Raw genomic sequence first — 27,251 nt, 5'->3', positions numbered from 1 at the left:
GGCAGCCTGAGCTCATTTCTAGGACCTACAGAGGAGAAGGAGATACCCTTTGACCTCCACGCTCATGATATGGCAGGTGCACGTACAGGCACAGGCACATGACAAATAAATAAGTATAAAAATAAAAAATGAAATGAGCCAGGCACATGTGGTGGCACACAACTTTAACCCCAGAACTTGGAGGCAGAGGCAGGTGGATGTCTGTGAGTTCAAGGTCAACCTGATCTACATTGCAAGTTCCAGGCCAGCCCATGCTACATAGTGAAACTGTCTCCATAAAATAAACTGCAACCAGTATTCTAGAAGAGTTTTGAACCCTAGTGAGAGAAGCCCATGTAGACTATGGCTAGATCACAGAGATCAGGAGCCCCGTCGTAGTTCGGCTCTTGAATGCCTCTAAAATACCAGGGTTAAATGTTTGGTCCTGGGGTGACCCTGCTGGGAGGCTAAGGAACTTTTAGAAAACAAAGCATAATGGGACCTACTTTGTTCACTGAGGTGTGCCCTCAAAGGGGACTGTGAGGTGCTCGCCCCTTCCCAGCTCTCTTAGCTTTGGGGCCATGAAATGAGCTCTCTTGCCACACCCTCCACCAGGGTGTGCTGCTGTGCCCAGAGCAGCATGGCCAACCTAGCAGATGAGAACCTCTACAGCTATGACCCAAACCAAACCTTTTCTCTTTAGAAGGTCATTGTCTCAAGTCTATTCCTCATAGTGGTAGCGAGTTGACTAACAGGAAGGGAAATTATGGGACAAAAGCTGTAGACAGATCTACTTTGTAATGAGAGAAGCCACTGGTAATTTAACATCATGTACCAGTCACCATTACTCAAGGGACTTTCCATGTTTTAGCTCTAATTTTCCCAGTAGTCTTTGCTGGAAGACTAAAATATGCACCTCAAAACGTAAGTCTCTGGCACACTGGGAGAACTTTCAGGCATAGAAATGGCTCTGAAAGCTGTCCTTTCATTAGAGAGACCTGCACTTGCCTATGTTAGTCAAGAAGAGTGAGGTACCCAAAGGCTTGCCCAGATGCTACTCACCTGCCTAAAGATGCAAAGATGCTCACTCACATCACGGGAAGACAAAGCTGGTGTCTGACCCCGAATCTATGCAGAGACTGTTCTGAGTGATGACAGGCTCTTCTGCGACATGACCTCAAAGTCCATCTGCATCAACACCATCCCCCACTCCCACCATCTCTCCCCTCACTTCTCCCGTGCACTGTCCCTACCTTCAAGAAGCCCTGACACACAAACTCCAGTGGCCTGGCTCTTAATTACTTTCTTACTCCAATGTATATAAACATAGTAAACACACATGTGCTGTCTCCTATGCATCATCTATTGTTGGTTTACCCCAGAGATTTGGCTAGCAAACCTGAAGATGCCAGATCTCAAACTCCTCCCTGTTTTCCAAGGGTCTGTGGTTATCCCTTCCTAGAGATGGGACAACCGAGGCTCAGAAACACCAAGTTCCCATGTCTAAGGCACACGTTCTCGGCGGTGGAGCTGGGAGAGGCGGAGAAGTTCCTGCGAGGCCCCTGGAGAGTCAAAGTGAGGGTGGCAATGACACCAAAACTAGAAAGGCTTGTGACATACCTTTTGTGAAGACCTGTGGCTGCTTTCTCAAAGCTATTTACTGGTAGCTTGTTGTAGGGCAGCAAGAAAATAAATCACAGTGTGTTAAGGACCTACTATATAATGGATGCAAAGAAGAAATAGAGAGGTCAATGATGACCAACTGATAGATCAGAAAATCACTTGCTCTCCTTCTATCCAAGGTGTACAGTGACCAGTTATATCCAGCCTGGCTTAAACCTGTGAGCAATAAGCACTAAGACACACTACAAGGGGCCAGGCTGGATCTCCTCTTCCCTGGAAAGCTGTAATCCCCACAGATGCGGGCGATCTGCTCCTGGTCCTGATTCTGGGTAACTCTAGCTCCATTAGTTTTACTCTTGTAAAGTAAAATTGAGGGCCCTGTGTTCAAAATCGTAGCAGGAATTCCAAGATAGCAACAGTAGACCATTAAACCAACAGCCGGCCTAAAACGAGGATCCAGTACCATTGCACATCCTTAAAGGTGACCCTGGTTTTAGGTCAAGTTCTTACTTCTCCAGTGGGAAATGGCTCTCCCTTTCTTATTTTCTAAGGACCAGGAGACCCAGTACCAAGGAGACAGCTTCAGGCTCAAGAGTATGCACCTGTGGAAGATGGTGGATGAAGCTGCTCAAGGCCCCCGGTTTCCACCATAGGGCCCCCAGTGCTTCTGCGGTACATGACTCAGTGGTGGAATTTGGTGGTCTATGCCTTGAAAAGCCACCCTTAACATAGAGAAGACAAAGAAAGACAAGGCAGCATCCACCCAAGGTTAAGACACAACTTCTGTCAAACTTAGTGTGCAAAGCTTGGCACAGAAGGGAAATAACAACAAATAAATCTGAGTGTCTGTAACTTGCCATGGGCTACGAGATCAAGTTCTTTTTACAGATGGGGCTCCTCACTGTAACTGGGGCTACAGTGCTAGTGAGTCTCTGGTCTGCTTTCACAGAATGGCTTTGTGCTCAACATGATGTAGAGGCAAGCTTCAAGTGAAAAAAAGCCAACACAAACAAAATCGAGGCCCATCACTGGCCTTGGCCTAGTCCTATCCCCTCAGTAAGCCAACTGCGCTGACCTGTAGGGAGTATTTAGTGATTAAATTTAGTGTTTAACCACTGAGGACCTTGTTAAATCAGACTCTGCCCCAGGAGGCCTAGAGAGGAGTCTGCAATTACCTGTCTCCCAAACAGCAAGGTAACATGCTCCTGGTTCATGGAGCTTGCCCAGCCTTCTGCTCTGTGAACAAGACCTTGAGGGTCAGAGAAAGCACGTATTTTGCCTGGAGTCCCACAACTATCTAGAAGCAGGACTGGATGACAAATAAGAACCAGCTGACCTCCAGTCCAGAGTTCTTCCCGATCTGCACCCATATCCTCCTTCTTCCAAAGGGGAGGAAAAACAAAAACTAATTTCATATTTATAATTTTCCTTTCCCATTAAAAATAATACTACACACATAAAAGTCACATGGAGAGAAGATGGGTTGAATATTAGTCTCTTCCTCACTTTCCAACACAGATTCTTCCAAACAAAAAATACCCAAAATAATTAGGGGTGGAAGGAGTTGAGTTATCAAAAATATCATCTTTATTTATTTTTACCTAAGCAAAGACTGTTTTCTGGTCAGTCACTTCATATCATTAAACCCTTGAGTAATTTATATGCTAAGTTTTCCCTAAAGGCATTTCCTAAATTAAAAATTAATTTGGGTAGAGGGAGTCCAGAACGAGCTGTTATTCTAAACCAATATTGAGAGTAGATAAGGGTCAGCAGGGTATGCTGCATTCCTGAAGACCCTCTGCACTGGCCCACTGAGCCTGGCAAGTGTTGGTACTCTGCAGTCTAAGTGTTGGGACAGGATTCAAAGCCTCCTCACTCTTGCCACTAGGAAGCCCCAAAGGGCTTCTGTGGCTTGGAACTATATTTTCAGTCTTGAGAGTTCAAGAGAGCTCACTCCATAAAATGCCTCACCTCAGAACCGAGAACACAGCAGGCCCACAGCTGCTCCGGACCCACAGGCGTATCCACCACTGAGCCACAAGCTTTCCAGGTCGTCGACAGGACTTTCCTTTTAAAGGGTCAAAAACCAGACCGTCTGAAAAGACAGCCTGCTTAGCCTCCTGCCCTGTTCCACTGGAAAAGCCAGCATATTCAACATAAGGTTTCTAATGCGGATCTCCTGACTAGGACTCTAAAATACAGACAGTTAATAAGAGGAAATGCTAATCTCCCCGCTTCCTGAAGGAATCCAGTGCAGCTCAGAGAAGCCAGAAAACCCTCTCAGCTGATCGCCACAAAATGCTAGCTGCGATTACTGCAACACACTGTTCCTTCTGCCTCTCCTTGCTCCGTGCTCCCGATCAACAACAAAATAATCTAGAGCAGTTATAGATGAGGGAGTGCAGTCAGGTCTGGGAGTGAGTCCATCACGAGGGATTAGTTTTGGAAAGAAGTGCGTCAGGCCTTGACAACTGTCCCTTAGCTATCCAGCTTCCCCAGAGGGCTTGGCCAACAGGATACAGCCAGCCACACCACTGAGAGAAGGAAGCTGGCCGAGTGTCAGAGGCCAGAAGGCCAGTTCCCGAGAGATTCACTATTTAGTATAGGCTGACCTTGAACCTGTGGACCTTCCTACCTCTGTCTCCTCAGTATTGGTGTGCTGGGCTAGTACCACTGCTTCCTGCCTGCATGTGGATGGTCTCCAGTGTTCTCTAAGAATTCTCTTCTTCCATCCAGAGGTAGTAAGGCACAGATGGTCAGCATCCTGATTTGTGTGAGCTGGGAAGTACGGGTTATGGTTTTCTCAAAGCCACAGGTAGCTGAATGGGCTCAGCGGGTACCAGAGTCAGGACCCTGACTTCAGCCAGACTCGCTCACTCAGGGGCCCCTTTGGGCCCTGGAAAGCGATGAGAGGGATGAAGCCTTTCTTGAGAGTGGATGGGTTTCTCTTCCTCCTCTGGTTTCAGAGCACCCAGCACTACCCTTGCCTGATGGCAGTTGTACGGCTCTCCCTAAGCCTAGGTGCACGAGACAGAGACCAGATTCGTGTATGGAGGCTGCCTTCATGGGAGATGGACCAGACAGGCCCCTGGCAGATCCTGTCCAGTCCTGGGGAGAATAGCAGCCTGGCCAAGATGCACCTTACCTTGGGAGGCGCTGTCACATGGAAACAAAGTACACTCAGGATGGCACCGTCCTCAGATACAGTGTCAACTGGACAACCATGCATGCTACTCATTAGCTACTGAGGCATCTGCCACCTCCGCGGACTTTTTGAAGGTTCCAAGAGACATCAAATTTAAACATGAACCCCTAGCATCTCCCAATGGCATTCCTGGGGTGCAGGAAGTGCTAGACTTCCATCCCTCGGGTTCCTGTCTGGTTTACCAGCGCATTCCCAGTATCTAACTTTGTACGTGGCATCTAGAGGTGGAATAGGCCTTTGGTACCCTGCAACAGATGCAGAGACTTTAAAGGACAGTGCGGGGGGGGGGGGGGGGGGGGGGGGGGGCACTCCACATCCCTGGACACCTGCCATGAACACAACATGAAATTAAGAGAAAGCTCCCGTGGGGGCGTGGGCTTGAGAAGGGGTGGAATTCTAGAACCTCCAAGGAGCTCCTTAGAATTGCAAGGATCCTGGGTACCAGCTTTCCTCCTCGGATCTGTCTTTCACGAAGATGCTTCCAGCTCAGCTGGACATTGTGCTGAGTTCAGCCACAGAGACATTAGTAGAAAATACAGCGCCAGGGAAACAGGGGAAGCTTTGTCAAGTCTCGAACATACTTTTTTCTCATCATCTCTTTTCCAGAAGTAAGGGCTGATAACTGACGTAAACATATCACTAGTAGTTAACTGACACTTGCGTGGTGACATGCCGTCTGCAATGCCTTTACCTGGGTTTTTATAGACTAGGCTGTTTTAAAACTCAGGAAACAGAGGCACTGCACATCTGCCCAGGATTATGCAGCAGATGAGTGGCAGGGCCCGACCTAAACAGTTTTTTCTCTTTTCGTCTGTTCGGGGCTGCCTCACAGGCTGTTCCCTCTGCCCATTTTTCTTCATCTGGGAAATGGGTATAATAATAGGCCCTACCTAGCTGTATTGCCTAATTTTACTTTATGTGTTTGTGTATTTTTCCTATATATATGTCTGTGCACCACATGCATGTGCCCACAGAGCCCAGGAGAAGGCATGAGATCTCCTGAAACTGGAGTTATAGACAGCTGGGAACTACTACGTAGGTGCTGGGAATTGAACCCAGGTCCTTTGGAAGAGCAGTCAGGGCTCTTAACCCCTGAGCCATCTCTTCACCCTAACAGTATTGTTGTGAGAACTGACACAGAAATATCCCCAGGCACACAATACATACTTATATACATGTCACCACTGCCTGCAGGAGCAATTGATGCTGTACTGTGAACTGAGCGCACACTCCACTTCACGGCCTGACGTAGAGCACATCCTCTGTCTCATCCAGTCCTCGATTTGAGTCCCTCTAGCTAGACGCCTTCCTGACCACACAACGTGATGACAGCCATTCCACCGCCATCACTTACCAGTCAGGAGCCCTTTGTCCTGCTAGATTTTCCTTGGCACTTGACATCACGTGAAGAGCACATATTTGTTTCTTCACACACCCACCCATGAGGCATCTTTGCTTTGCCACGGCCATTCTCTCCGTCTGGGAGACACAGCGCACAGCCTGTGGAGCAATGGCTGTCATAGGTCAATGTGTGATGAGTGACTAGAGGGGACCCCGGGGAGGCCACTCACCAAGAAACAAACACGAAATGCTGCCTGCTTGTGGACCTTCCATCTCGAATAAGCCTTTCAAGATCAATTCCCCACCACCCTCCAGGGGCCATGGTACAGTTCTCTCTGAAGAAATAGAGAAACGGAGACAACCTCACCCCCAAGACCACCAGAAAGAACTTGATGTCTCTATGGAAACACAGCAGGTAGGGTTAAGCACAGAATCCCTCCTACCTGCATCCAACAGCCACACTTGGAGCCTCATCTCCGACTTGGTGTGGGCCTGGTGGCTTATAGAGCTAGACCTTGGAAATTAGTATGTTCATCGAAAACCAAACAGAACTGACAGTGGATTTTTGTGAACTTATTTACAAAATAAGTGCATATATTTCTAGTAATATTAACACTAGTGCCTAAGGACCTGTGGTGTGAGCTTCTGAGACACACTTTCTGCAGCAGAGCCTACCTTGACAAGCTTCTTCCGGTCTTCCCTCATCCACTGCACTCCCTCCATACTTCCCAGAACTGATACCCTTGCTCTGTTGCATCCCAGCATCTCTGTCATACTCCTTACAGGGCCAGACTTAGAGATGCTGGCAGAAGGTCTCATGGCCCCAGCCACCTTAATGTACCTGCTGAGAAATCCACAGTGGGACAGGCAGTCCAACAGCAGCCCAACAAGGACACGATCAAAGCTTGGCCAACCCCCCTTTCTCTCTCCCGCAGGAATAAAGATGTCCCTGCCTGGCATAGATGAACCTAGAGAGTGAACGATCTCTTTCTGGGTACATTAGCACACACACACATACACACACACACACACACACACACACACACACACACACACACACACGGCTTGCAAGTTCAAATCTTAGATAATTCCCTCTCCTTGGAAAGGTAAAGAAAGAGAGAAATTGTTCCTTGGGGAAGATTTTCCTAGCAAAGGGAATGCCCTCATTTTTCTGTTTGTTTGGTTTGCTTTGGTTTTTCCTTTTTGGTCTTGTTTGTTTTTGTTTGTTTCTGTGATACAATATCCGGACAAAAGCAACAAAGAGGAAGAATGGTTTATTCTGACTCCTAATTCAAAGATAAAGTCCATCATGATAGGCAAGTTAATAGAGCAGGAGTGTTTCTCGAATTTCTAAAGGTCTTTTAATAAAAAAAAAAATCTGCAGCCAGATATTGGGGTAAACGCTGAAAGATCAGAGAGACAAAGGAACAAGTCACTGCCACGTCTTACCTCTAGGACTCCAAGATTGGCTCCTGCGTTGCCCCCCACACTGGCCCTTCCTCTTCTAACACGATGCTGTAACACAAGGCCTTTTCAGTCAGAAATCACTGGTCTTGGGTGTCCAGCTTCCAGAACTGGATGCTAAAGAAACTGTTTCCTAACTTACCCCATCTTGGGTGTTCTGTCACAGCCACAGGAAACAGAAGAAGATATTCTTAAGCACCACCTCCACAAAACCTCCCAAGAATTCTCTCTCTTTTGTCCACAGAACTTACTTCCCACACCTTTTTTTTTTCCTTGTGGCACTTAATTACATCAATGTGGCATACTCTCAACATGGACCTAGCAATCTCCCCTTGAGTAAAATGGACTGATGGTTCATGGATGTAAGACAAGTCCTTGACATAAAGAAGTGGTAGACTAGTGCCGGGTGGCGGTGGCGGCGGCTCACGCCTTTAATCCCAGCACTTGGGAGGCAGAGCCAGGTGGATCTCTGTGAGTTTGAGGCCAGCCTGGGCTACCAAGTGAGTTCCAGGAGAGGCGCAAAGCTACACAGAGAAACCCTATCTCGAAAAACCAAAAAAAAAAAAAAAAAAAAAAGAAGAAGAAGAAGAAGTGGTAGACTAAAAAGCAGTTGGAAAAGGTCCTGGGGAAGTTCTTTGCATCCCTGAATTTCAGGTTCCTTTGGGAATGTAGGCACAGCCTCCTTCTATAAATAGCATCTCTGAGGGGTGGGATTCTTGGCGACTCTGCTTTGATTGACACCCCTGCATTGGATTTTTAATCGCTCTATATTTCCTCATTGGAAAAAAAAAACAGCAAACACTCCAAGGTTAAAGAAAAACAATAACATATTATTCGGGGTGAGGACTGGTGAGGTAAGGCTTCTACGAAGCAGGATACAGCCACATTATGAGAATCACTCTCTCCTGCTCAGGCCAGAGACCTGGGAAGAAAAAGAACTGGAGCACAAGATGGCCCTGGCTGCCCCTCAGCAAGGCCTGTTAGATAGCCAGGTCTTTCCTACACATGGCCAGCTTTCTCTGAGCACTGATGTACCCAAGAACATTTCTCAGCTTCCCCACCCAAAAGCTTGTCCCTAAATCCTGAGTGAATCTGTGATTCTCCCTCATATTCAGGTTTAGGTAGTTGGGAGTTGGCCTGCAAACCCATCACAATGAAGCCAGAACAGTTCCCCTCATAAATGGATGAAGAAACAGAGTGAGAGGCATGGGATGAGGTTAGCGCAATTGTTCCAGAAAAGCCAAACATCAGATTCCACTATGAAATTTGAAATTCAGTCCCAGAAAGATGGTTTGTGGGTAAAGATGCCTACCACTGGCCGGGCAGTGGTGGGGCACACCATTAATCCCAGCACACTCTGAAGGCAGAGGCAGGCGGATCTCTGCGAGTTCAAGGCCAGCCTGGTCTACCAAGTGAGTTCCAGAACAGGCTCCAAAGCTACACAGAGAAACGCTGTCTCGAAAAACAAACCAACAAACAAAAAGATGTCTACCGCTAAGCCTAACAACTGGAGTTCAAGCCCCAGAACCCACATAGTGGAAAGAGAAATGACTTCCCCTGCTTGCCTTTTGACATTCACACCCATGAGGTCCATAGCTCCACACCAAATAAACAAAATGTAATGCCTTCTTGAAAATAAAACACAAAATTCTTTGCAATGTGTGAAGCCCACAGCAGATGCTCAATAAACAAGAGTGACTAGTACTGGGAAGAGTCAAATCTGGCCATGAGTCCCTTGTGAGCAGAGAGGGACTCACTTGTGCGGGTGTGGAAGCCATGGAGGCAGGGGAGGATGCAGGAGAGGACCGAACACAAGTAGATGGGGTGGTGCTGACCATGGACACACTGAAGGCTGAAAGGCAAGCCCGGCGGTGGTGGCGCACACCTTTAATTCCAGCACTTGGGAGGCAGAGCCAGGCGGATCTCTGTGAGTTCGAGGCCAGCCTGGTCTACAGAGTGAGTTCCAGGATAGGCACCAAAGCTACACAGAGAAACCCTGTCTCGAAAAAAAACAAAAACTGAAGAAAAAAAAAAAAAACAGAGTTCATGGGGAGGGACAGAAGCCACAGGAGCTGAGAGCGGGGCATGCTCTGAGGTGGAGATTCTGAAAGGTTGCAAGACCAGGAAAAGGCCCTGAACAAAGGCCGGGCTTTGTCTTCTGAGACCATTTTGGCTGAGTCAATCTTGCTTCCTTAACCAAAAAAAAAAAAAAAAAAAAAAAAAGCAGCAAACTTCCCATGTGGGAAGATATTGCCATATATTTCCCCAGCATTGACTTTAGTTGTTAAATAAATATTTAACCAAGCGGAAGCAGAGGCGACCTGGCAGTTTACACAGGAGGTATCACTCGGCAGGTGAGGGAGGGACCCTCCTCCTCTCCCAACTGCACACCAGTGCCCTGGCTTAAACAGACAGATCGATGCTTGGTGCTGCTCGTTCTGAGAGCCAGGGGAAGCCACTCCTACACACATCCCAGATTAGCTAAAGACCTCTTTAAACAGGAGTCCTTAGACAAAGATGCAGGGGAGCTCTTTGTAAACATTTTGACTGACTTACCTACCTACGGCTTTAACACCAACACAGCCGTGAGATCTAGTGGCCTGGCCCTTAAGAACTCAATCTGCAGCCCGCGTAAGGAGGAATGCTTTCTAAGCTGTGTCCGGTGCTTTGTTCCAGGGAGGGACACTGGTGTTCATTCCTGGACCTTCCTGCTCCTTTTCTCTCTCCTTCTTGCAGGACCAGGGGGCGCCTATCCTGGAGGGGGGCCTAGACCTAAGTGTGGGTAGAATAAACTGAGCATGCTCAGTTCCTCTCTGACTTCCTTGATGGGATACTATGTATCTAATATTCACCTAAAGATCCCAGCAGCCAGTTCTGCCTAGTGAGGCTTATCTGGCCACAGGAAGTTCTTCATTCCTTGACTCCACGATACCAGACAGGGGTAAGCAGAGCCCTGTGCTCTGACTGGAGAAGAGGCGATCACTACCATGGATGTCACCAAGCCTGCTGCTGCTGGGTATCAGCCACCTACGAGCTGATGTTCAGCAGGCAAGTTCTCATACAGCAGTCCTCTGAGCTGTAAGCACGGCTTAAGCGCTCACTTCTCAGCACTGGTAGCCAGGACTTCTCATCATCACACCTCGGGTTCTAATGGGATGAAGGAAAATCACCCCTCCCTCCAGGGAATGGAAACATTATGTAAAAAAAAAAAAAAAAAAAAAAAAAACCTACACAGCAATTGCCTGGAGTGAAATCCAAGAGGTGAGGCTATAGTCGCTCATGTGGAAAAAAACATACGACAAACTGTTTTCATATCCTCGTCTCTAATCCCATCCGGGAAGAGTGTCGAATTCCCATGAAGAACAGATAAGAGCCTCTCAAGAATGTCTTGGATCTGAGGCAACAGGGTCCATTTTTATCTCACATCCTCGTCCTTGAGAAATATAAATTTAATTAGAACGTAAGACTTGTAGATACTAAGAGTCTCCCTTGGAGGTGACTAGATCACACAAGTGAGCCTTAGTTAGGACTCACTTTGTCTAGGCTAACTCAGACCTGTGAAAATCTCAGGGAATGTTGCTCTGCACTTGAGGTTGTGACTGCAAATTACACACTGACCATAGATCATCACCCACATCCTAAGGCCCAGCGCTCGCCAGACCCCCAAGGTGTACTCACCCCCCTATGCCTCTCATTCAGAGGTGAGAAAAAAATCTTACAGAGGTCACAGAGCTGCTCATCTTGTGGGAGAAGGAAAGCCAAGCTCTATACCAAGACCCAGGGAATACCAAATGAAGGCCTGCTCTTCCGGACTGATCTACCAGCTGCCGTCGCCAGCCCCTCAGGAAAGTCCTGGCCTTGAAGTAACTTTTCTCAGTCTATTTGTTCAGGAACTTTCTTAGGTTAAAGGAATGCCAGTCCCAAACCACACCTACAAATACTTCCAGACTGTTTCTTAAACTGGTGGCTGATTTGAGGATTGTGTCAATGGGACAAGTGAGAATCAGGCAAATTTGCTTGCTGGGTCAGCAATCAGCAAAACCTGTCATGTACCAGAGGCATAAATCGTGAACACAAGTAATCCTTCAAAGCAAAACATCCATGCGACTTATGGAGAAGGTCTGTATTTCAGACAGACCCTGCCACCTACAGAGTGACCTTGGGTAAACTGCCAACCTTACTTGCCTGAGTTAAAAACAGAGGACCAAGGAAAGAAAAGAAATCCATTTCATTAGATTAGTTGGAAAATTAAAGTTAATATTGCATATAAAGTAATTCCTTAAGCCAAAAGAAATGCCCTATACAAATGGAGAGATTTAATTATAATTCTTTGAGCTCAGCTACTTGGCTAGGAGTTTGTGTAGAGTTTTAATCACCAAGTGGGGTTTGGGGGATGGCGAAAGCAGGGCTGGAGTTGTATGGTGGCATCAGGATTAAGGACAAAGCCAGAGCTTCCAGAAATCCAGGTTCAAATCCTGACTTTCCCTCTTGATTGTCTACAGGCACACAAGACACTCTTTGTGCCTCAGTTTCCTTATGTAGAAAATAACAATTCAACTCAATAGAGTGACAAATTATTGCTTCTTTCATAGGGTTCCCTGGAAACCATAAAAGTTAAAATACTAAAGGACCCAGACGTCTGGGGTACAGCTCAGCAGGAGAGCTGATAACAAGCTCAAGGCCCTGAGTTCAATCCCTAACAACAAAACACACACACATAGATGCATGCAACACAGCATTCTAGGTGTGCAGAGTCCTCCAACCCCCAGGATTTTCATCAAGCAGGCAAAATGGGATTAATACTTAGCGGCCTGTACTACAAAACAAAGCGGCTGCCACAGAGAGAAAGAGGCGCACGGTCACGGGTGAGCTTCCCGTCAGAGGCATCTCGACGTCTCTGGGGCACTTGTGGGAGAAGGAAGTGAACGGTCAGGCTCCAGGAAAATCCCGTTTCTTTCCTCCCTTCCTGCTTCTAGGTGCCAGGTACCACTCAAAGCTTCTCTTTGCTCACCATCACCCAGAGGCCCGCTTCACTCCGTGGTGAATTCCCGTCTAAGGACCCAGAACAACCCTGAATGAGTCCTACAGAGCAGAGCAGCTCGTTAGGGCTGGGGGGGAAAACGTCAGAGAAAGTGTCTTGATGTCTGTCTGTCCTTCCATGTAGGGACAGCACAGCTGCTTTCAACACCCAGGTGACATCAAAAAGGGATATCGTGGCGAAGAGCACAAGGGTGTTGGAAGCAGACAAAATCCTGCCCAGCCTCCTGCTGGCCAAACATGCATGTGATATCTATGTGATACTGGGCTATGAATTTTCCATAATTAGTTCAGAGGGTTCCCAATCTGCCTGAGAAGGAGGCAGTGTCCTCTTTGCCCTTCACCCTCAACCTCCTGACAATTCACGTTTTCTACCCCTGTGCTTCCCTGACACTTCCCCACAGCCTTTAGAATTCTCCTGGGAGACAGATGGCTGGCGTCTAGAGATAATGGACCTGTGCCTTGGTACAACTCCCCACACCTCGAGGACATGGAAACAGGGTACATGTGACAAGCAAAACATCTGAGTTCAAAGCCCAAATCCCTATTTTATCAGCACTCGAGTGTGGCTGCAACACCATCCTCTCGGGGTCTGAGTTTTCTTTTTTTTTGGTTTTTTGAGACAGGGTTTCTCTGTGTAGCTTTGCACCTTTCCTGGAACTCACTTGGTAGCCCAGGCTGGCCTCGAACTCACAGAGATCCGCCTGCCTCTGCCTCCCGAGTGCTGGGATTAAAGGTGTGCGCCACCACCGCCTGGCTCTGAGTTTTCTTTATCTGTGAAGAGACTTGAAAGGTCCATCCTCTAATGCCACTGAAACACAGAAGTCTAACTGTACCGTGATATGCGATATACAGTGGGTACTCAGAATGCTTAGGACTTCCCTCCTCCTCCCTCTCCCTAAAGCAAGGATAGTGTTCTCTGACACTGCACCTCACATATAATAAATATGAATTGAAATACGCTGGACAATAAGCTTTCCTGTTGAAAATCAAAAACCTAACTCCACCTTGTCTTTAGAACTTCCTTATCGCCCCTCCCCCTCCCGGTACATCATTACTCTTCTTTCTTCGGGTAACATGAATGTCCTTCTGGTATTCCGAATCTTTAAATGGCCATCAGAGCCAAATGCTAGGGAGGGGTTGCTCCTCTCCAAAAGGTTCTGCGGGGAGGGGGAGCCCTTGTTTTAAAAGCACTGTGGAATCTCCTCCTGTGGGAGGAGTGACCTACAGTGACCTAAGACCCACTCAGATCCAGAGTGTCCACATGTTCCATGTGAGACCAGGAGGCCCGGAGAGTGATGCTCTAGGAGTCTCGGCTGTGTTTGCTGCAGAACAGTCGTTGTCTGGGAGCTCAACTTTCCACTTCCTCCGGGAAGCCCAGGATCCCGATGGAAGCTAGCAACTTTCCACTTCCAGGTCACGGTGTCTTTGGGTGCTTTCTATCCAAGCATCCTTTCATTCTCACAAACCACCTGCAGGCCGGATACTGATTTAACCCCCGTTTTACAGACATGGAAATCGTGAGAAGACCAGAAACTGGATAGGGTTTCGCTCTGACATGTCCCCCAAAGGCTCATGCTTTGAACGGTCGGTCAGTCCTTAGCTGTGGTGTTGTTTAGGAGGTGGAGCCTGGCTGCTGGGAGCACTTTACGGGGATGGTTTTAGAAGGTCCTGACCTGCTGTGATTCCCACTCTGTATCCTCTGCATCTCATGCTCCTACCACCATGGACAGAGCTGTGGGACCCACCTCCTCCTCCACAACAGGCTGAAATCCCTGTGACATTGGAAATCCAAACAGCCCTTCCCTTCCTTAAACTGTCTCTCCAAGGCGTTTGGTCACAACAACACAAACATGGCTAACATATAGCCATGTAATCTCAGTCTATCTCCGTTATACCATGTCACCTCTCTAGACGGCTATCAAAGAAGGCCCACTCTGTATGCACATTCTTGGAAAAATAAACAGCCTAGACTGATTGATCTTTGAGGCTACTTTTTTTTTTAAATAAGAAAAAAAAAAAAAAACAACTTTGGGTCTATGGAAAAGTGGGGGAGGACAGACATTCTGGGGTTTGGCTTATCAGTGTTTAGTAACAGTTTCTGGATCAAAACTCTGTAGGACCTTATTTATGGACAGACAGTTACTGTGAAGCAGGGCCTTTTTATACAACCTTTTCATCTGAGGATGCTGAAGCCTTCTGCTGCGTTTCTGTTAGTGAGAGATGGGGTGTGAAATTTACTGGGCCTGCCAAGATTATCCCATTAAATTATCTGCTCTATTCCAATGTAATTCACTCAAGAGCAACAGCTTGAGCCGTGGGACCCATGGATGTCCAAGCTGGGTGTTCTGGGGGCGGTGTCGGGGCAAGGAAAGGAAGGGGTCAGGTGGTGGGACATCCCGATGACATCAGATCCATCGCGATTCATTGCCTTACCAAAATAAAGTGGATGCCACAATTATCCCGTTCCTAAACAAACTGAAAACCCCAACCAAGCTCACTGCAACAAAGAGCAAGCCTTTTCCCTGCTGTTTATTTTTATTTTGTATTCGTTAGCTTTTGAGATATTCCTGGCATGCAAGTCAGGCTCCATGTAACAAGCAGCTGCATTTAGTTAAAGGGTTTCGAAGCAGTCCCCTCGCCCTTCCCCCTCCAATCGTAGAACTTTCTCGGAGTCCTAGAAGACTGTTCCTTTCTCCTCCTGCACGTCCAGAGGCCCATCTCTCCTGTGATAACCCAGGGATTCAGTGAAGCCAGGCCCAGAACCTCCTGTTTGAGAAAGAGCCTGGAAGAGTCAAGGTTTTGTTTTGTTGTTTTGTTTTGTTTTTCCAGCTACAGCTGGACCTGCCTGGATCATCAGCTCCTCCCTGGGATCCTGAGCCGGCAGTTAGTTCCCCTTCTAGATAGCACTCTGATAAATCAACTGTCCTCTGCTTCCACCCCTGGTAATGCACTGAAATTCGAATGCACACATACTCCATCAAAAGACGTCTCATCGATAGCCGGAAGGAATTAGCAGACACACTCCTCACACTGCAGCAAAGTGGCACTTCTGCACTGCAAAAATGCAATTCTTTTAGACCAAGAGGCTCTGACCATCCCCGGTGCTTTCAGGCTAACAGCAAGGCTGGTGGGAGCAGTGCTGCACCACAGGAAAGATGGGATTGACTAGCTCCCATCCTTTCTTAAACCCTCTCGGTGGTGGCAAAGAAAACATCTTTGCACTGCCCTTAAAACCCACCTCTGCCCTAGGCATTGAAAGAAGGCATGTGGAAGAACTGAACCAGGAGGGACTATGTAGGACAGAGGTCAGTTGTGATAACAACACCAACTCTCGGGGCTTACAAGGCCAGCAAAGCTAGCCCCTGGCCATGTGACCTTGAGAAAGCAACTTAACATCTCGGGGCCTCACCTGACCCATCTGTACAATGAACGTGCTGTCGCCATCACGGGATGGTTGTGAGAGTTCTGAGGGTTAATACTAATAAAGGCTTAAAACAGTAACTAACCCCATTAAACGGATTACACCAAGTGTCTGTGAAATGAATTACAGGAGCAGGAGCATCTCAGAATGCTTGGGTTCAAGAGACGCATGCTTAGCTGAGATCTCAAGACTTTAGACCATTCATCTGCTTCTCCTAGGCCCAATTACCAGCCCATCTTACAAGAAGGAATATGAGGCATGAAAGAGAGAAACTCCATAGAGTGGCTGACCTGGGATGAGGCCCAATACCTACCATCAACACTCTACTCCTTTTAACCTCCTCAAGAAGGCAGCTCAGTGCCCAGGCATCCCTTGCTAGAAGTCAGTAACCACTGTCTTTCTAGTGTTGCCATTTCTTGGGAAATCTGATTATAGTATAAGCCTATGCCTATCAACATATATGCGAAATGTTGTGTATTATTTCTGAAGGGTTGAACATCCTGAATTTCCTGTAGTTATCCTTAGTTAATTTCAATATAGGCACCTCTAGGCTGGAGGCTCTTCTCTAGTAGTTGACATTCATGGCTTTATTTAAATCTCATAAAACTCTTACAAGGCTCAGGAAGCTTAATCACCATGCCCAAGATATGAAAGGGACTATTCAAACCTAGGTCTGTCAAATGCCAAAGCCTGAGTTACAGCCATTAAGCTCTGCTATCAGGTCCCTCTGATACTACACTGTGTAGCAGAAGATGGGAAATGAAAAGGAGTACTCTCTGACTATTGGGCTGTGTTTTTAAACTAAGTGAAGGAAATAATAGTATGTACAACAAAAAGCCTTGTTTCTCCTCCACTCACTTAGCCGAACTGTGGCCCCTTTAATACAGCTGTGTATGTGCATAGTCCATTTCTCTGCAAATAGACATTTATATCAATGTAAATACGGTTTGAAAGTATCAGTTCTTCAGACTATGCTGTGTACATTTTTTAAACATCTGAAATTAGGTGCTTGTCACCAAACCACAGGCAAAATGTTCCTTTGGATGCAAGTGGCATGGATTTAGAAACATTTTAAAAGTTTTCTTTGGAGACTATTTCCACATGCAGAAGACAATACAACAGATCAAAACTGAGTTTTTGAAAGAATCTTGGTCTCGGGGAGATGACTCAGTTTTAAAAAAAAATAAATAAATGGCATGCAAACATGAGGACCCTACCTCAGATCCGCAGCCTTCGGGCAAAAGCTGGACGTGTACATGTAAGCCCAGGCATAGACAAAGCAGAACCCGGAACTCATTGGCCATCCAGCCCAGCTGGGTGGATGACCTCCAGGTTGAGTGAGAGATTACATTTCAAAAAACAAGGTGGAAATTGAAGAAGAAACTCAACACCGACCTCTGGCTTCACATGAACATCCACATGCATGCATATGCATGTGCACACACCCAGAGAAACACATACATACCCTACACATACCCTACACCATACACTTACATGCAGAAGTAAAATAGAACAACCCCGAAGTATTAAATAATAACTCCAGGCATTAGAGGAGCAAAACAGCCTACTATATTTTCTAATAAAATAAATCACTAATAAGTGAACCCTGCCAGAGGCAGTCTGGCCACACCCCCCACCTATCCTGCCTCTGTGGTGCCCCCTAGCCATCAAGGTCGGATTTTTTAAGTATCCCTAATAAAAGCTGAGGCTAACTGACTTGGGCCTTCAAAGTATTCATTCATCAACAAAGCTGACAGGCTCATGGCCCTCAGGAGACTACTATTCTAACTGTAGTAGGGACAGACACCTACTGATACGGCATTTGAAGACTTAGGAAATGATAACAGTCTTGGGACATCTCCCTCTGGCTTCATGCAGCCAAAACACAAAATGAGCAGGATTCTGAGAAAGGCTCAGATAGGTTCCAATCACCTAGAGCTCTTCCTATAGGAGTTCAGCTTTGGGCAGGTAGGAGAAAGCAGGCCAGAAACTATGCATATAAAGGCTTTCTCCTCCCTGCCAATCAAATAGGAAAGTGATGGGGGAAATACTGATCCACCCTTTCTTTCTTTTGTTCTTTCTTTCTTTTCTTTTCTTTTTTTTTTTTTTTTTTTACAACTTAATAGATAAAATGTATCTCCCCCTTAAGCTAACGTCCTGAGCCACTGACAGGGTTGCCTTAGTAACCTCAGGCCAGAATAGAGGTCAAGACTTTACAAAAAAATGAAAAGGGATTTAAGAGATGGTTTGATGGCAACAGGTTTGAGCTCATCATTAGAAAATAGACTAGGAATAGGCAAAACTAACTTTCTAACATTTGAAAGCCCACAGCTAAAGGCAGGGGAATTTGGGGTAGCTGCTGATAACAGTATAGTTTTACATTCGAAAATTCATTGCATGGATAGTTACTTAAAAGCAGATGACCAAAAAAGGTGAACAATCCTACGTCCCCACCCCAACCCACCCCATCCCCACCAGCAGAGGCAGTGACCTAAAAAGTACTGGCTAGTGAAAGGTTAAATACAAAAGGAGTCCACGGGAATGACGAAATTAATCACGGCCCCATGCCAGGAACCCAACCTTACTTAGGTAGAACCACCCTAGTTGTGCTGGACCATAGACTTCAGGAGAATGTTTACATCAGGTCAGCAGCATGGCCCATTTTCTACTTTTCCTCCAGGTGTGGTGGCACAGAGCCAGATGTTTGGCATCACCAAGCAAAACATCCATGAGACCAAACTGTTTACATTTCATCAGGGTTTCCCTCAAGAAATCCCTGCTGATGCGCATCTTAATGACAATTAGAAACTGTATTCACACACACACACACACACACACACACACACACACACACATACACACACACACACACACACCCGTGGAGCTTTGAGATTAGCGCAACCACACTTCAGAACTCCGCTCAGTGAGTGCAACTCCAATCCCAAAGTCATCTCCAAGAGATCCAAATTCGCACCCAGCTTCCTTGCAGAGCACTCTGTACCAAGAAAGTCACCCCTAACCTCTAGTAAAGATGAATTCGGCAGCCAGTCAGTGAATGGATCTTTTCCCAGCTGTTAAGTAAACTAGACTCTTCTCTAACTGGCTGAGAGATGAATGATAAAAGAAGCTGGAGGCTGGAAGAGGGGGCGGGAAAAGTCCAGGGGCTCCAACACCCCCTCAAGGGATGCATGTTAAAAGTGAGGCCCAAGACCCCGGAGACTTTAATCAACTTTACCCCTCCAACCTCCAAAGAATGAATTGGTTGTCTCCACTGGCACAGCGGGCTCTTCCCTCTCATTGTGTACCGGCTCAGACCCAGCAAGGATCCAAGCTTCCCGCAGGGAACTAAGACGCTCTGGCTGACGGTGGAGTTTTTCCCTAACTGTTGCCATTATCTCTGGAGATGACCAAAATCAAGTATGCATTAGCTGGCTCTCCCCTTTTCCGCCTTGAATCACACAATCACACGCAGAGAGACACACGTGCACACCCAGAACACTTTGGGGCAGTGGGCCTCCTCGGCATACTTTGCACAAAGTGGCAGTGGCGGAGCAAACGTTTTGGCCTGCAGGGTGACCCTCTGGAGGGCGGGAGGCTCCGAACGCCAAGCTGTGGAGATGTGAAGCCAAGGAAGTCCCCGGGAGCACAAGACTTTTGTTTGATCGGGTTCGCGGACAGCCTGGGCTCAGTCGGAAGCACCACTGAAAATGCAAACTCCCTCCAGGACAGAGAAGTAGATAAACTTGACCCTAGCTGGGGCGCGCTAGCAATCGAGGGAGAGATAGACAGAGGACCAGCATCACCCTCAAGACCCCTCCAAGTCCTTCTATACTTCCTGTCAGCGCTGACAACCGTGGCTGACGCCAAGGACCAGTACCCTAGCACATCCCAGCCGCAGCCGAGCTTCGGGGCCAGTCCTTGCTGGCCTCCTGCCGGCGGCCCGTGCTGGCGGCGGCCAAATGCCCTGTTTCCGGGTGGGCGAGGCGCTTGCCGGCCACCCAGCTCTGCGGGACAGACGGTGGAACCGACGAGCGGGCGCCGCTTACCTTGGGCAGCAGCCCCGCGTGCGGCCAGCAGCAGCGCGGCCAGCAGCGCCAGCGGTGGCGGGCACGTCCCGCGGTGGCGCGGCCGGTGCATTCCTCCTTCCGTGGTGGCGGCGGCGGCGGTGGCTCCCTGGCGGCGCGCAGAACATCCACGGGTTCGCCCTGGGCTCCTGGCCACCTCGTCCCGCCCGCAGGCACTCGCAGGATACCGGAGGACCTTTGCAAAGCTCTTTGTCCCTCTGACCTGCTCCCTCGCCTCCGCCTGGCCGCCTCGGACCCGGGAGCACTGCTTCTCCGGGTACTCGGAAGCAGCCCCGCCTTGGCCGGCCGTTCAGTCCCAGGCTGTCCTGACCGCTCTAGCGCACCGTGTGTCCCTGGCTGGGACTCCAGAAGAGCGTGCCCGGTGCCTGAGGCTGCAGCCTCTAGGCTCACTCAGCAGCGGCTCCTCCAGCTCTCCGAGATCGCTCTTCTCGCCAAACTTGTCACTTTCCACCAACTCTACAACCCAGCGCCCCAGCCCGGACCAATGGCAGAGGCGGGTCCAGGCCAGGGTGCCAGCGCCCTCTGCTGCCGCCTCCTGGACCTGCACCCTCCAGTGCATCCCAGAAAGTAGCCACTTCACTTCCCCATGCCCAACATCCCTCCCCTCCCCCACGTGCAGCCACTGATGTTGATGGGACCCCCGAGGCCTTTAGACAGAGAAAGACGTTGGGGGCTCCCAGCCCAATGTGTGGCTGGATGACTTAGGAGACCCAGATTTTAACCGTCTTGCTCTGACACAGTGTGACTATGACCCTTGGTGAGGGAGCATGTACATGCTAGACAATGCCCCTTTGATTTCTTCCTTCCCAAGAGTTGCTGCAGAGGGAGTCCTGGTACAAGTGACTCGTGGTCCTTTTGGTTTTTAATTCCTAGCCTCACTACATTTACATCCAGGTCATCTGTTCTGCTTCTTTGGGGATATTAACAGAAGATTCCTCTAGGTCCTTTACGGTCACTGTCCCCTGGTCTCCTGATATATGAACTCTGTCTTCCAAATATGAGCATAGAGTACTACATCGATTCGATCTTTTTTATACTTGTTATGTCGTGTAGGTGTTCTGTTTCTTTGTGTTCCTCTTGCTCTGCTGTGGGCTAGGTGAGTCTTTAAACCTCCTAGTTACCATGTTTTTATCCTTTTCTTCTGGTCTGCCATTTATTAATTTTGTAATTCATAAATGCTCTTAGGGTCTCCCTGCAGAGAACACCCTGGGTCACATAAAAAGAGCACCCGCTGCATGCCAGGCTCTGCCTTAGGTTCCAAGGATGCAAGAGTAACTAAGGACCCCTATCCGTATTGTCCCCCAGAACACAAAGACACTCAGAACCTGTCAGTGATCACCTGGCCACTTAATAAGTACTTCCTGCTTGCCTGGTGCTTTATGTGCACTGAGACTTTTCAAAAGGCATTAAAACTGCATGTTACTTTGCTTCATTAAATATATTACTTCCCATATTACCGTTTTTTTTTTAGAAACTGGTATGCTGAAAGAAAGTGAACGGCTTCTCCACACTCCCTATGGATTATGAATGGCAAAGCCAACACCCAGAACCATTCCCATGAGGAGACTAAAAGATCTTAACCGAAGCCTCTCTGTAAATGGGGTTAAGGTGGATCACCATTGTAGGAGCCTCCCGGACTCAGCTTTAAGACTTTATAAAGAGCTGGTGTCTCTTCCTCCCGAATAAGAATTCTGTTTTGATTGTATAAGTATCCTGGATGCTTATACAACAATGGAAAGCCAATGTGAGCTTGGTCTGAGAACAAGAATTAGACTACCATTGGGAGAATTTTTTTTTTTAAATAATAATTAGTTCCTTGTCTTATTTGTCCTATGGGCTTCCTATGCTCCCTGGAAAGCAGGCCTCGGGAAGCAGAAACATGGAGAATAAGTGATGTAGATCCCAGCAGGTCACAGACTTTAAACTTCCAGCCTGGTGCCTTCAGGCAGGTGAACAACCAGCCCATGTGGGACAAATAAACACCTATTCTTCGCTAAGACTTGAGGGCAAGAGCCTGCCCAGCTGCCTTAATAGTTTTCCCTCTTTCTGTGAGTCTGACCTGAGGTCAGGGAATGATAGACAGATAGGCCTTTGGGTCAGCCAGTTCACCCCCGCAAATTGGTATGTCTTCCAAGTCTTACCGCTTGTGACCCACTCAGTTCTGTCTCAATTATCTCTAGGCACTCGCCTGGGGAACTTGCTGCATAAGGTTCTCTTGTTGGGAGAGTGTCTTTGATGGGTGGCTGGAGTACGCTGTGACCCAGGAATCAAAGGGAACTCAGTTACCAAGCACAGTGCAGGTGGCCCTCCCTCCATCTACAGTGCAACAAGCCAGCCTGCAGGCAAGGACCCTTCCCTGTCCACTCAGCCTGCCCCTAGTCCCCCACCAGGCTGGGTATCTTAGGTAACAGACAGCTGCCACTGCTGAGTATACAAAACTTAATGGCACTTTTATCAGTAGTTAAACCTTCCAGGAACTTAATCACAGAATCATAGACATGAGGAATGTGAGAGCTGGGAAAGGCCTTGGAACTTAACTAGTACACCCTCCAGGGCATTTTTATATAAGAGAACCATGGCACTCGGAGAGGTAAAAGTTCCCCGCTCAAAGTCACAAAGCTGGCCAAAACCATCACTGGAGCCCAGACCAAGCAGTCCAAGGCTGTACCAGTCTCCTTCTAATCTAAGCACCCTGCCTCGCATCCTGTGGCAGGTTAGGAGAAAGGCTTTGAGCAACTGAAATGTCTCTCTCGCAGGCCTCCACTGACCCTGCCCTCGCCTTTGCCGAGCCAGTATTGACACAAGCAGATCAGAGAACACAGTCTCCTCACTGGGCTCCCAGCTCAAGCTCTGATCCCAACGCTGCTGATACCCAGGGAGGCAGTCCTCTGCCCTGGGCTCCCTGTCTCTAGCTTTCTACAGCTCAGATTATCACCACTGTGGATACTCAAAATATAGCCACAAGCAGGGCCAGGTGCCACAGGAAGTACATTAAAAAAAAAAATCTTTCATTTTACGCCATGATTGAATAAGAGACCCTTGTGGTGCATTTTTCTTGGTTTAGTCAGGAATATAACACTAACTTTTCTTCTTAGAGCAAGTGTGTAGCAGTGTGGCTACATGTGCAGACTCACGAGCCAGGGGGTGTGGATTTTAATCCTGCTTCTGCTCTTATTGGCTGTGGGCACCTGGGTCATAGGACTTCAGTTTCCTCATCAGCAAAGAAATGCATCACTGCCTACCATCTAGCCATGGTCTGAACATTAAGTTAGTTAATGCTCCTCAAAAGCTTGACACAATGCCTGTCATGGGCTGGGGAGCCACGGTGTGCTAGCTGGTTTATAAGTGATTAAGAACATGAGTCTAGCATGTGACGGACATAGCTAGATGACCTGAACAAACTATATAATTTCTTTATAATACAATAGTCTCTTCCAGATAATAGAACCAATTGTACAAAGTAGTTTTCATATAAAAAATATTAATTACAAAAGCTTTTATTTTATTTATTTATTTAATCGAGATGGGATCTCACTATGTACGCTTGGCTGGACTGGAACTCATCGTTTAGACTAGGTTGGCCTTAAATTCATAGAGATCCACCTGCCCCTGCCTTCTGAGGTGCTGGGATTAAAGGCGTGCATTACCATACTAGGCATTCTTTATACAATATTAAGGTGTGTGTATACTCAATAAATTATTACTATATAAATTTTTTTTTCTGAAACTCCTAGACTATAAGACAGAAGAAGTAGATTAATTTGGTCACCATCCAACCTGAATTTCCTACCTAATCTTGATTTCATGTATTTTGGCTCACTATCCATCTAAGTCTATTTGTACACGAGCAGAACAGAATTGTCATCAGAAACTCGTAAAGAGGAGCTCAAGGGGCTGGAGCACTTGCTGTGCCGACATGAAGACCTGAGTGTGAGTCTTCACTACTCAGATACATACCAAGCCGGAATTTCTGCACAAGCCTGTAATCCCAGCAGCAGGGATGCAAGTCAGGGGGTGGGGGTTGCTGAGCTAAGCTGATCCCAAGAGCTCACTAGCCAGATAGCCTAATCAAAACAGTGAGTCTCCTGCTCAGACCACTTTTCAAAACAAGAAGGGTGGAAAGCCATAAAGGAAGACTTCTGATGTACTGCTCTGGCCTCCACATGGCACGCACAGGGACATGCGTACCACATTCGTGCAGAACCACACATGCACTACATACCCACAACTCTCAGCACATGCTAAAAACAAACAAACAAACAAGCAAATACAAAAGAAACTGAGGCCTGTCAGGAGCTGTGAATAAAGCAAGTACTGAGCCAGTACAAAGTACAGAGCAGAGTACTTCCAAGGACAAATGTGGAGGAAAGTCTTGGTAATTTTTTATTCAGTGTGAATTTCATAGTCAAAAAAGCTCAACTTTCAAAAAATTTTAATTGACAAATTTTGCTTTTCAAAAGACGTCTTTGGGATTTGTGAGATGGTTTAGTGGTTAAGAACACTTGCCTATGGGCTGGAGAGATGGCTCAGCAGTTAAGAGCACTGACTGTTCTTCCAGAGGAACTGGGTTCAATTCACATGGCAGCTCACAACTGTCTGTAACTCCAGTTCCAGTATACCTGGCACCCTCATACAGATACACATGCATACAGATACACACGCAGGCAAAACACCAATGGTCATAAATAAAAAATGTTTTTGAAAGAAAAAACACATAAAAAAGAACACTTTCCTTTCTTTCAGAGGAATGGAGTTTGGTTCCCAGCACCTGTGGCAATCAGCTCATAACTGCCTGGAACTCCAGCTCCAGGGGACCTGACATGCTCTTCTGGCCTCCGAGGTTACATGTGTACATATCCTCACACAGACACATAGACACAAATAATAGAATAAGTCTTTTAAGAAAACATTGCTATTAAAAAAAAAAAAAAACTCAGCCACAGACTGAAAGAAAACAAGTGGAAAACCTTTGTCTGGTGAAGGACTTGTCTCTAGAATACACAAGGAACTCTCACAACCTGAGGACAAGAAGACAACCTGGCCTTTAAAACAGGGGAAATGCCTGACCAACACTTCACCAGAAAAGATGTATGCATGGGGGAGGGGAAGATGTGAAAAGATGAATAGCATTCATGATTAACAAAATACATATTAAAACCACCATCAGACGCTACAACCCACAAACAGAAGAGGTGACGTGAAAAAGCTGAGCCCTGTCCAGGTAAGGCTCCAGGGTTTGGAACAGCTTGGAACTTTCACTTTTTGCTTATGGGAGTATAAAATGGTACAGTCACTTTAGAAAATAGTTTTTTTCAGTTAAAAGCAAGATCTATACCTACCATATGATCCAGCCATCCCTATCCTAAATATTTATCCAAAGGAGATGAAAGGATATGCCCACAAAAAGACTTATACGGGAAAACTGATAGCAGTTTTATTTGTAATGGCCAAAAGTTGGCAATAACCCAAATGTCCATCATTATAAACTCTGGTATATCCATATAATCCAATACAGCTCAACAATAAAAGGTAATAAATTATTAACACACAATTAAATGTAGACAATAATTATGCTGAGTGATAACTACATTTTAAATATATATACTATGTGAGTCTACTTATATAAAATTCTAGAAAAAGTAAACTAGTCTATACAGATGGAAAAAAACCAGAACAATGTTTACCTGGGGTCAGGGAAAGGGAAGGGTGATTGACACACCAACGTTCAGGCGTTCATTATATTCATTGTAGTGATGGTTTCCTAAGTGTGTACATGTATTGAAGCTCATGGGAGAAGTGTGAGTCCAATCCGGAGACACACAGACTGAACAGGAGGAGTTTAATGAAAAGAATTAGTAACTATGATTAATTAAAAAAAAAAAAAAAAAAAAAAAAAAAGAGTAGCCAGGAATATAAAGTAATTATGTGGTATCACAGGGCAGAGGGAGATCACTCCATGAATGGCAGATTGAGAAAGGGGTCTGAGAAGGCCAGATTCGGTGACCAATGGCACCTCAATGGCATGGAAACCTTCTGTCTCAACACTCTGAACAGTCAGCCGCCTAGAGCGAGCAAGAGGGCAGGAGCAAAAGCAGAGGCGTTGATCGAGTATGCGAAGACCCAGCCACTCCCACCTTGCAGCCTACAGATAGACTGTGGAGACCACAGCAGGGCAGCTGCTGACTGTGTGACTCTCCAGGCCAGAAGTGACTGGTGCGAGTCACATGATTTCTGTGTGTGTTAGCGTTACTAGTGCACTGTTGAAACTCTGTGACCAAAAGAAACTTGGGGAGAAAAAGGGTTGTTTGCCTTACATATCCTGAATCACAGTCCACTCGGAGCGGCCAAGTCAGGAACTCAAACTGAGCAGGAACCTGGAGGCAGGAGCTGATGCAGGGATAGTGAAGCGCTGCTGACTGGCTTGCTCCTCATGGCTTGCTCAGACTGCTCTGTTACAGCACCCAGGAGCACCAGCCCAGGGGTGGCCCCACCCACAAAGGGCTGGGCCCTCCCCCTTCCATCAGTAACTAAGAAAATGCACTCCAGGTTTGGCTCCAGCACGATCTTACGGAGGCATTTTCTCAATCGAGGTTCTCTCCTCTCAAACGACTAGTTCGTGTCAAGCTGACATTAAAACTAGCCAGCCCAGTTTCCACATTGAAAGGCTCTGAGCTAGAACGCTGCACTGAGAGAGGATTCTAGGCTGGTGGCGGGCAGACTCCAACAGACGTTATCAGGCAACATGGTGATGGCCCGTGATGAAAGCTGCAAAAAGTCTCTTCTTCCTACAACTGTCCTCCAAATTCCTCCCCTAAAAATGACTGTTTTAAATGATAAATGCTTCAAGAAACCTCAGTGTTTCTTATACGGTATATATTAAGGGTAAATTCAGAGAGCAGCGAGCAGAGAACCGGCATTCTAATCAAAGAGTACACGATTCATTTTATTGTGTGTATACTTTTTAAAAAATATAAGTAAACTCTTTAACAATAGCACACAGCCAGCTCTGACTAATGCCCAAAGAAGCAGCAGCCTTGGCTAGAACACTTTGCTAACTTGCACACACCTTAGACTTATACAGTCTGTATATGCT

General features: G+C 47.0%; 1 protein-coding gene across 1 annotated transcript in view; it reads right to left on the bottom strand.

The window, feature by feature from the left end:
* Ror1 (receptor tyrosine kinase like orphan receptor 1) overlaps positions 1-20,613 on the bottom strand; it is a 371,662-nt gene extending 351,049 nt beyond the window's left edge. Inside the window, exon 1 of the mRNA XM_006974046.4 lies at positions 20,120-20,613. Coding sequence (XP_006974108.1) covers positions 20,120-20,210 — 91 coding nt within the window. The 5' untranslated portion in view covers positions 20,211-20,613. The remainder of the gene's footprint in view (positions 1-20,119) is intronic.
* Between the last annotated feature and the right edge of the window lie 6,638 nt (positions 20,614-27,251).

Source organism: Peromyscus maniculatus, chromosome 2 (genome assembly GCF_049852395.1).
Source record: "Peromyscus maniculatus bairdii isolate BWxNUB_F1_BW_parent chromosome 2, HU_Pman_BW_mat_3.1, whole genome shotgun sequence".
Taxonomy (NCBI): domain Eukaryota; kingdom Metazoa; phylum Chordata; class Mammalia; order Rodentia; family Cricetidae; genus Peromyscus; species Peromyscus maniculatus.
The sequence above is the reverse complement of the archived record's forward strand: the minus strand, read 5'-3'. Positions and strand labels throughout refer to the sequence as shown.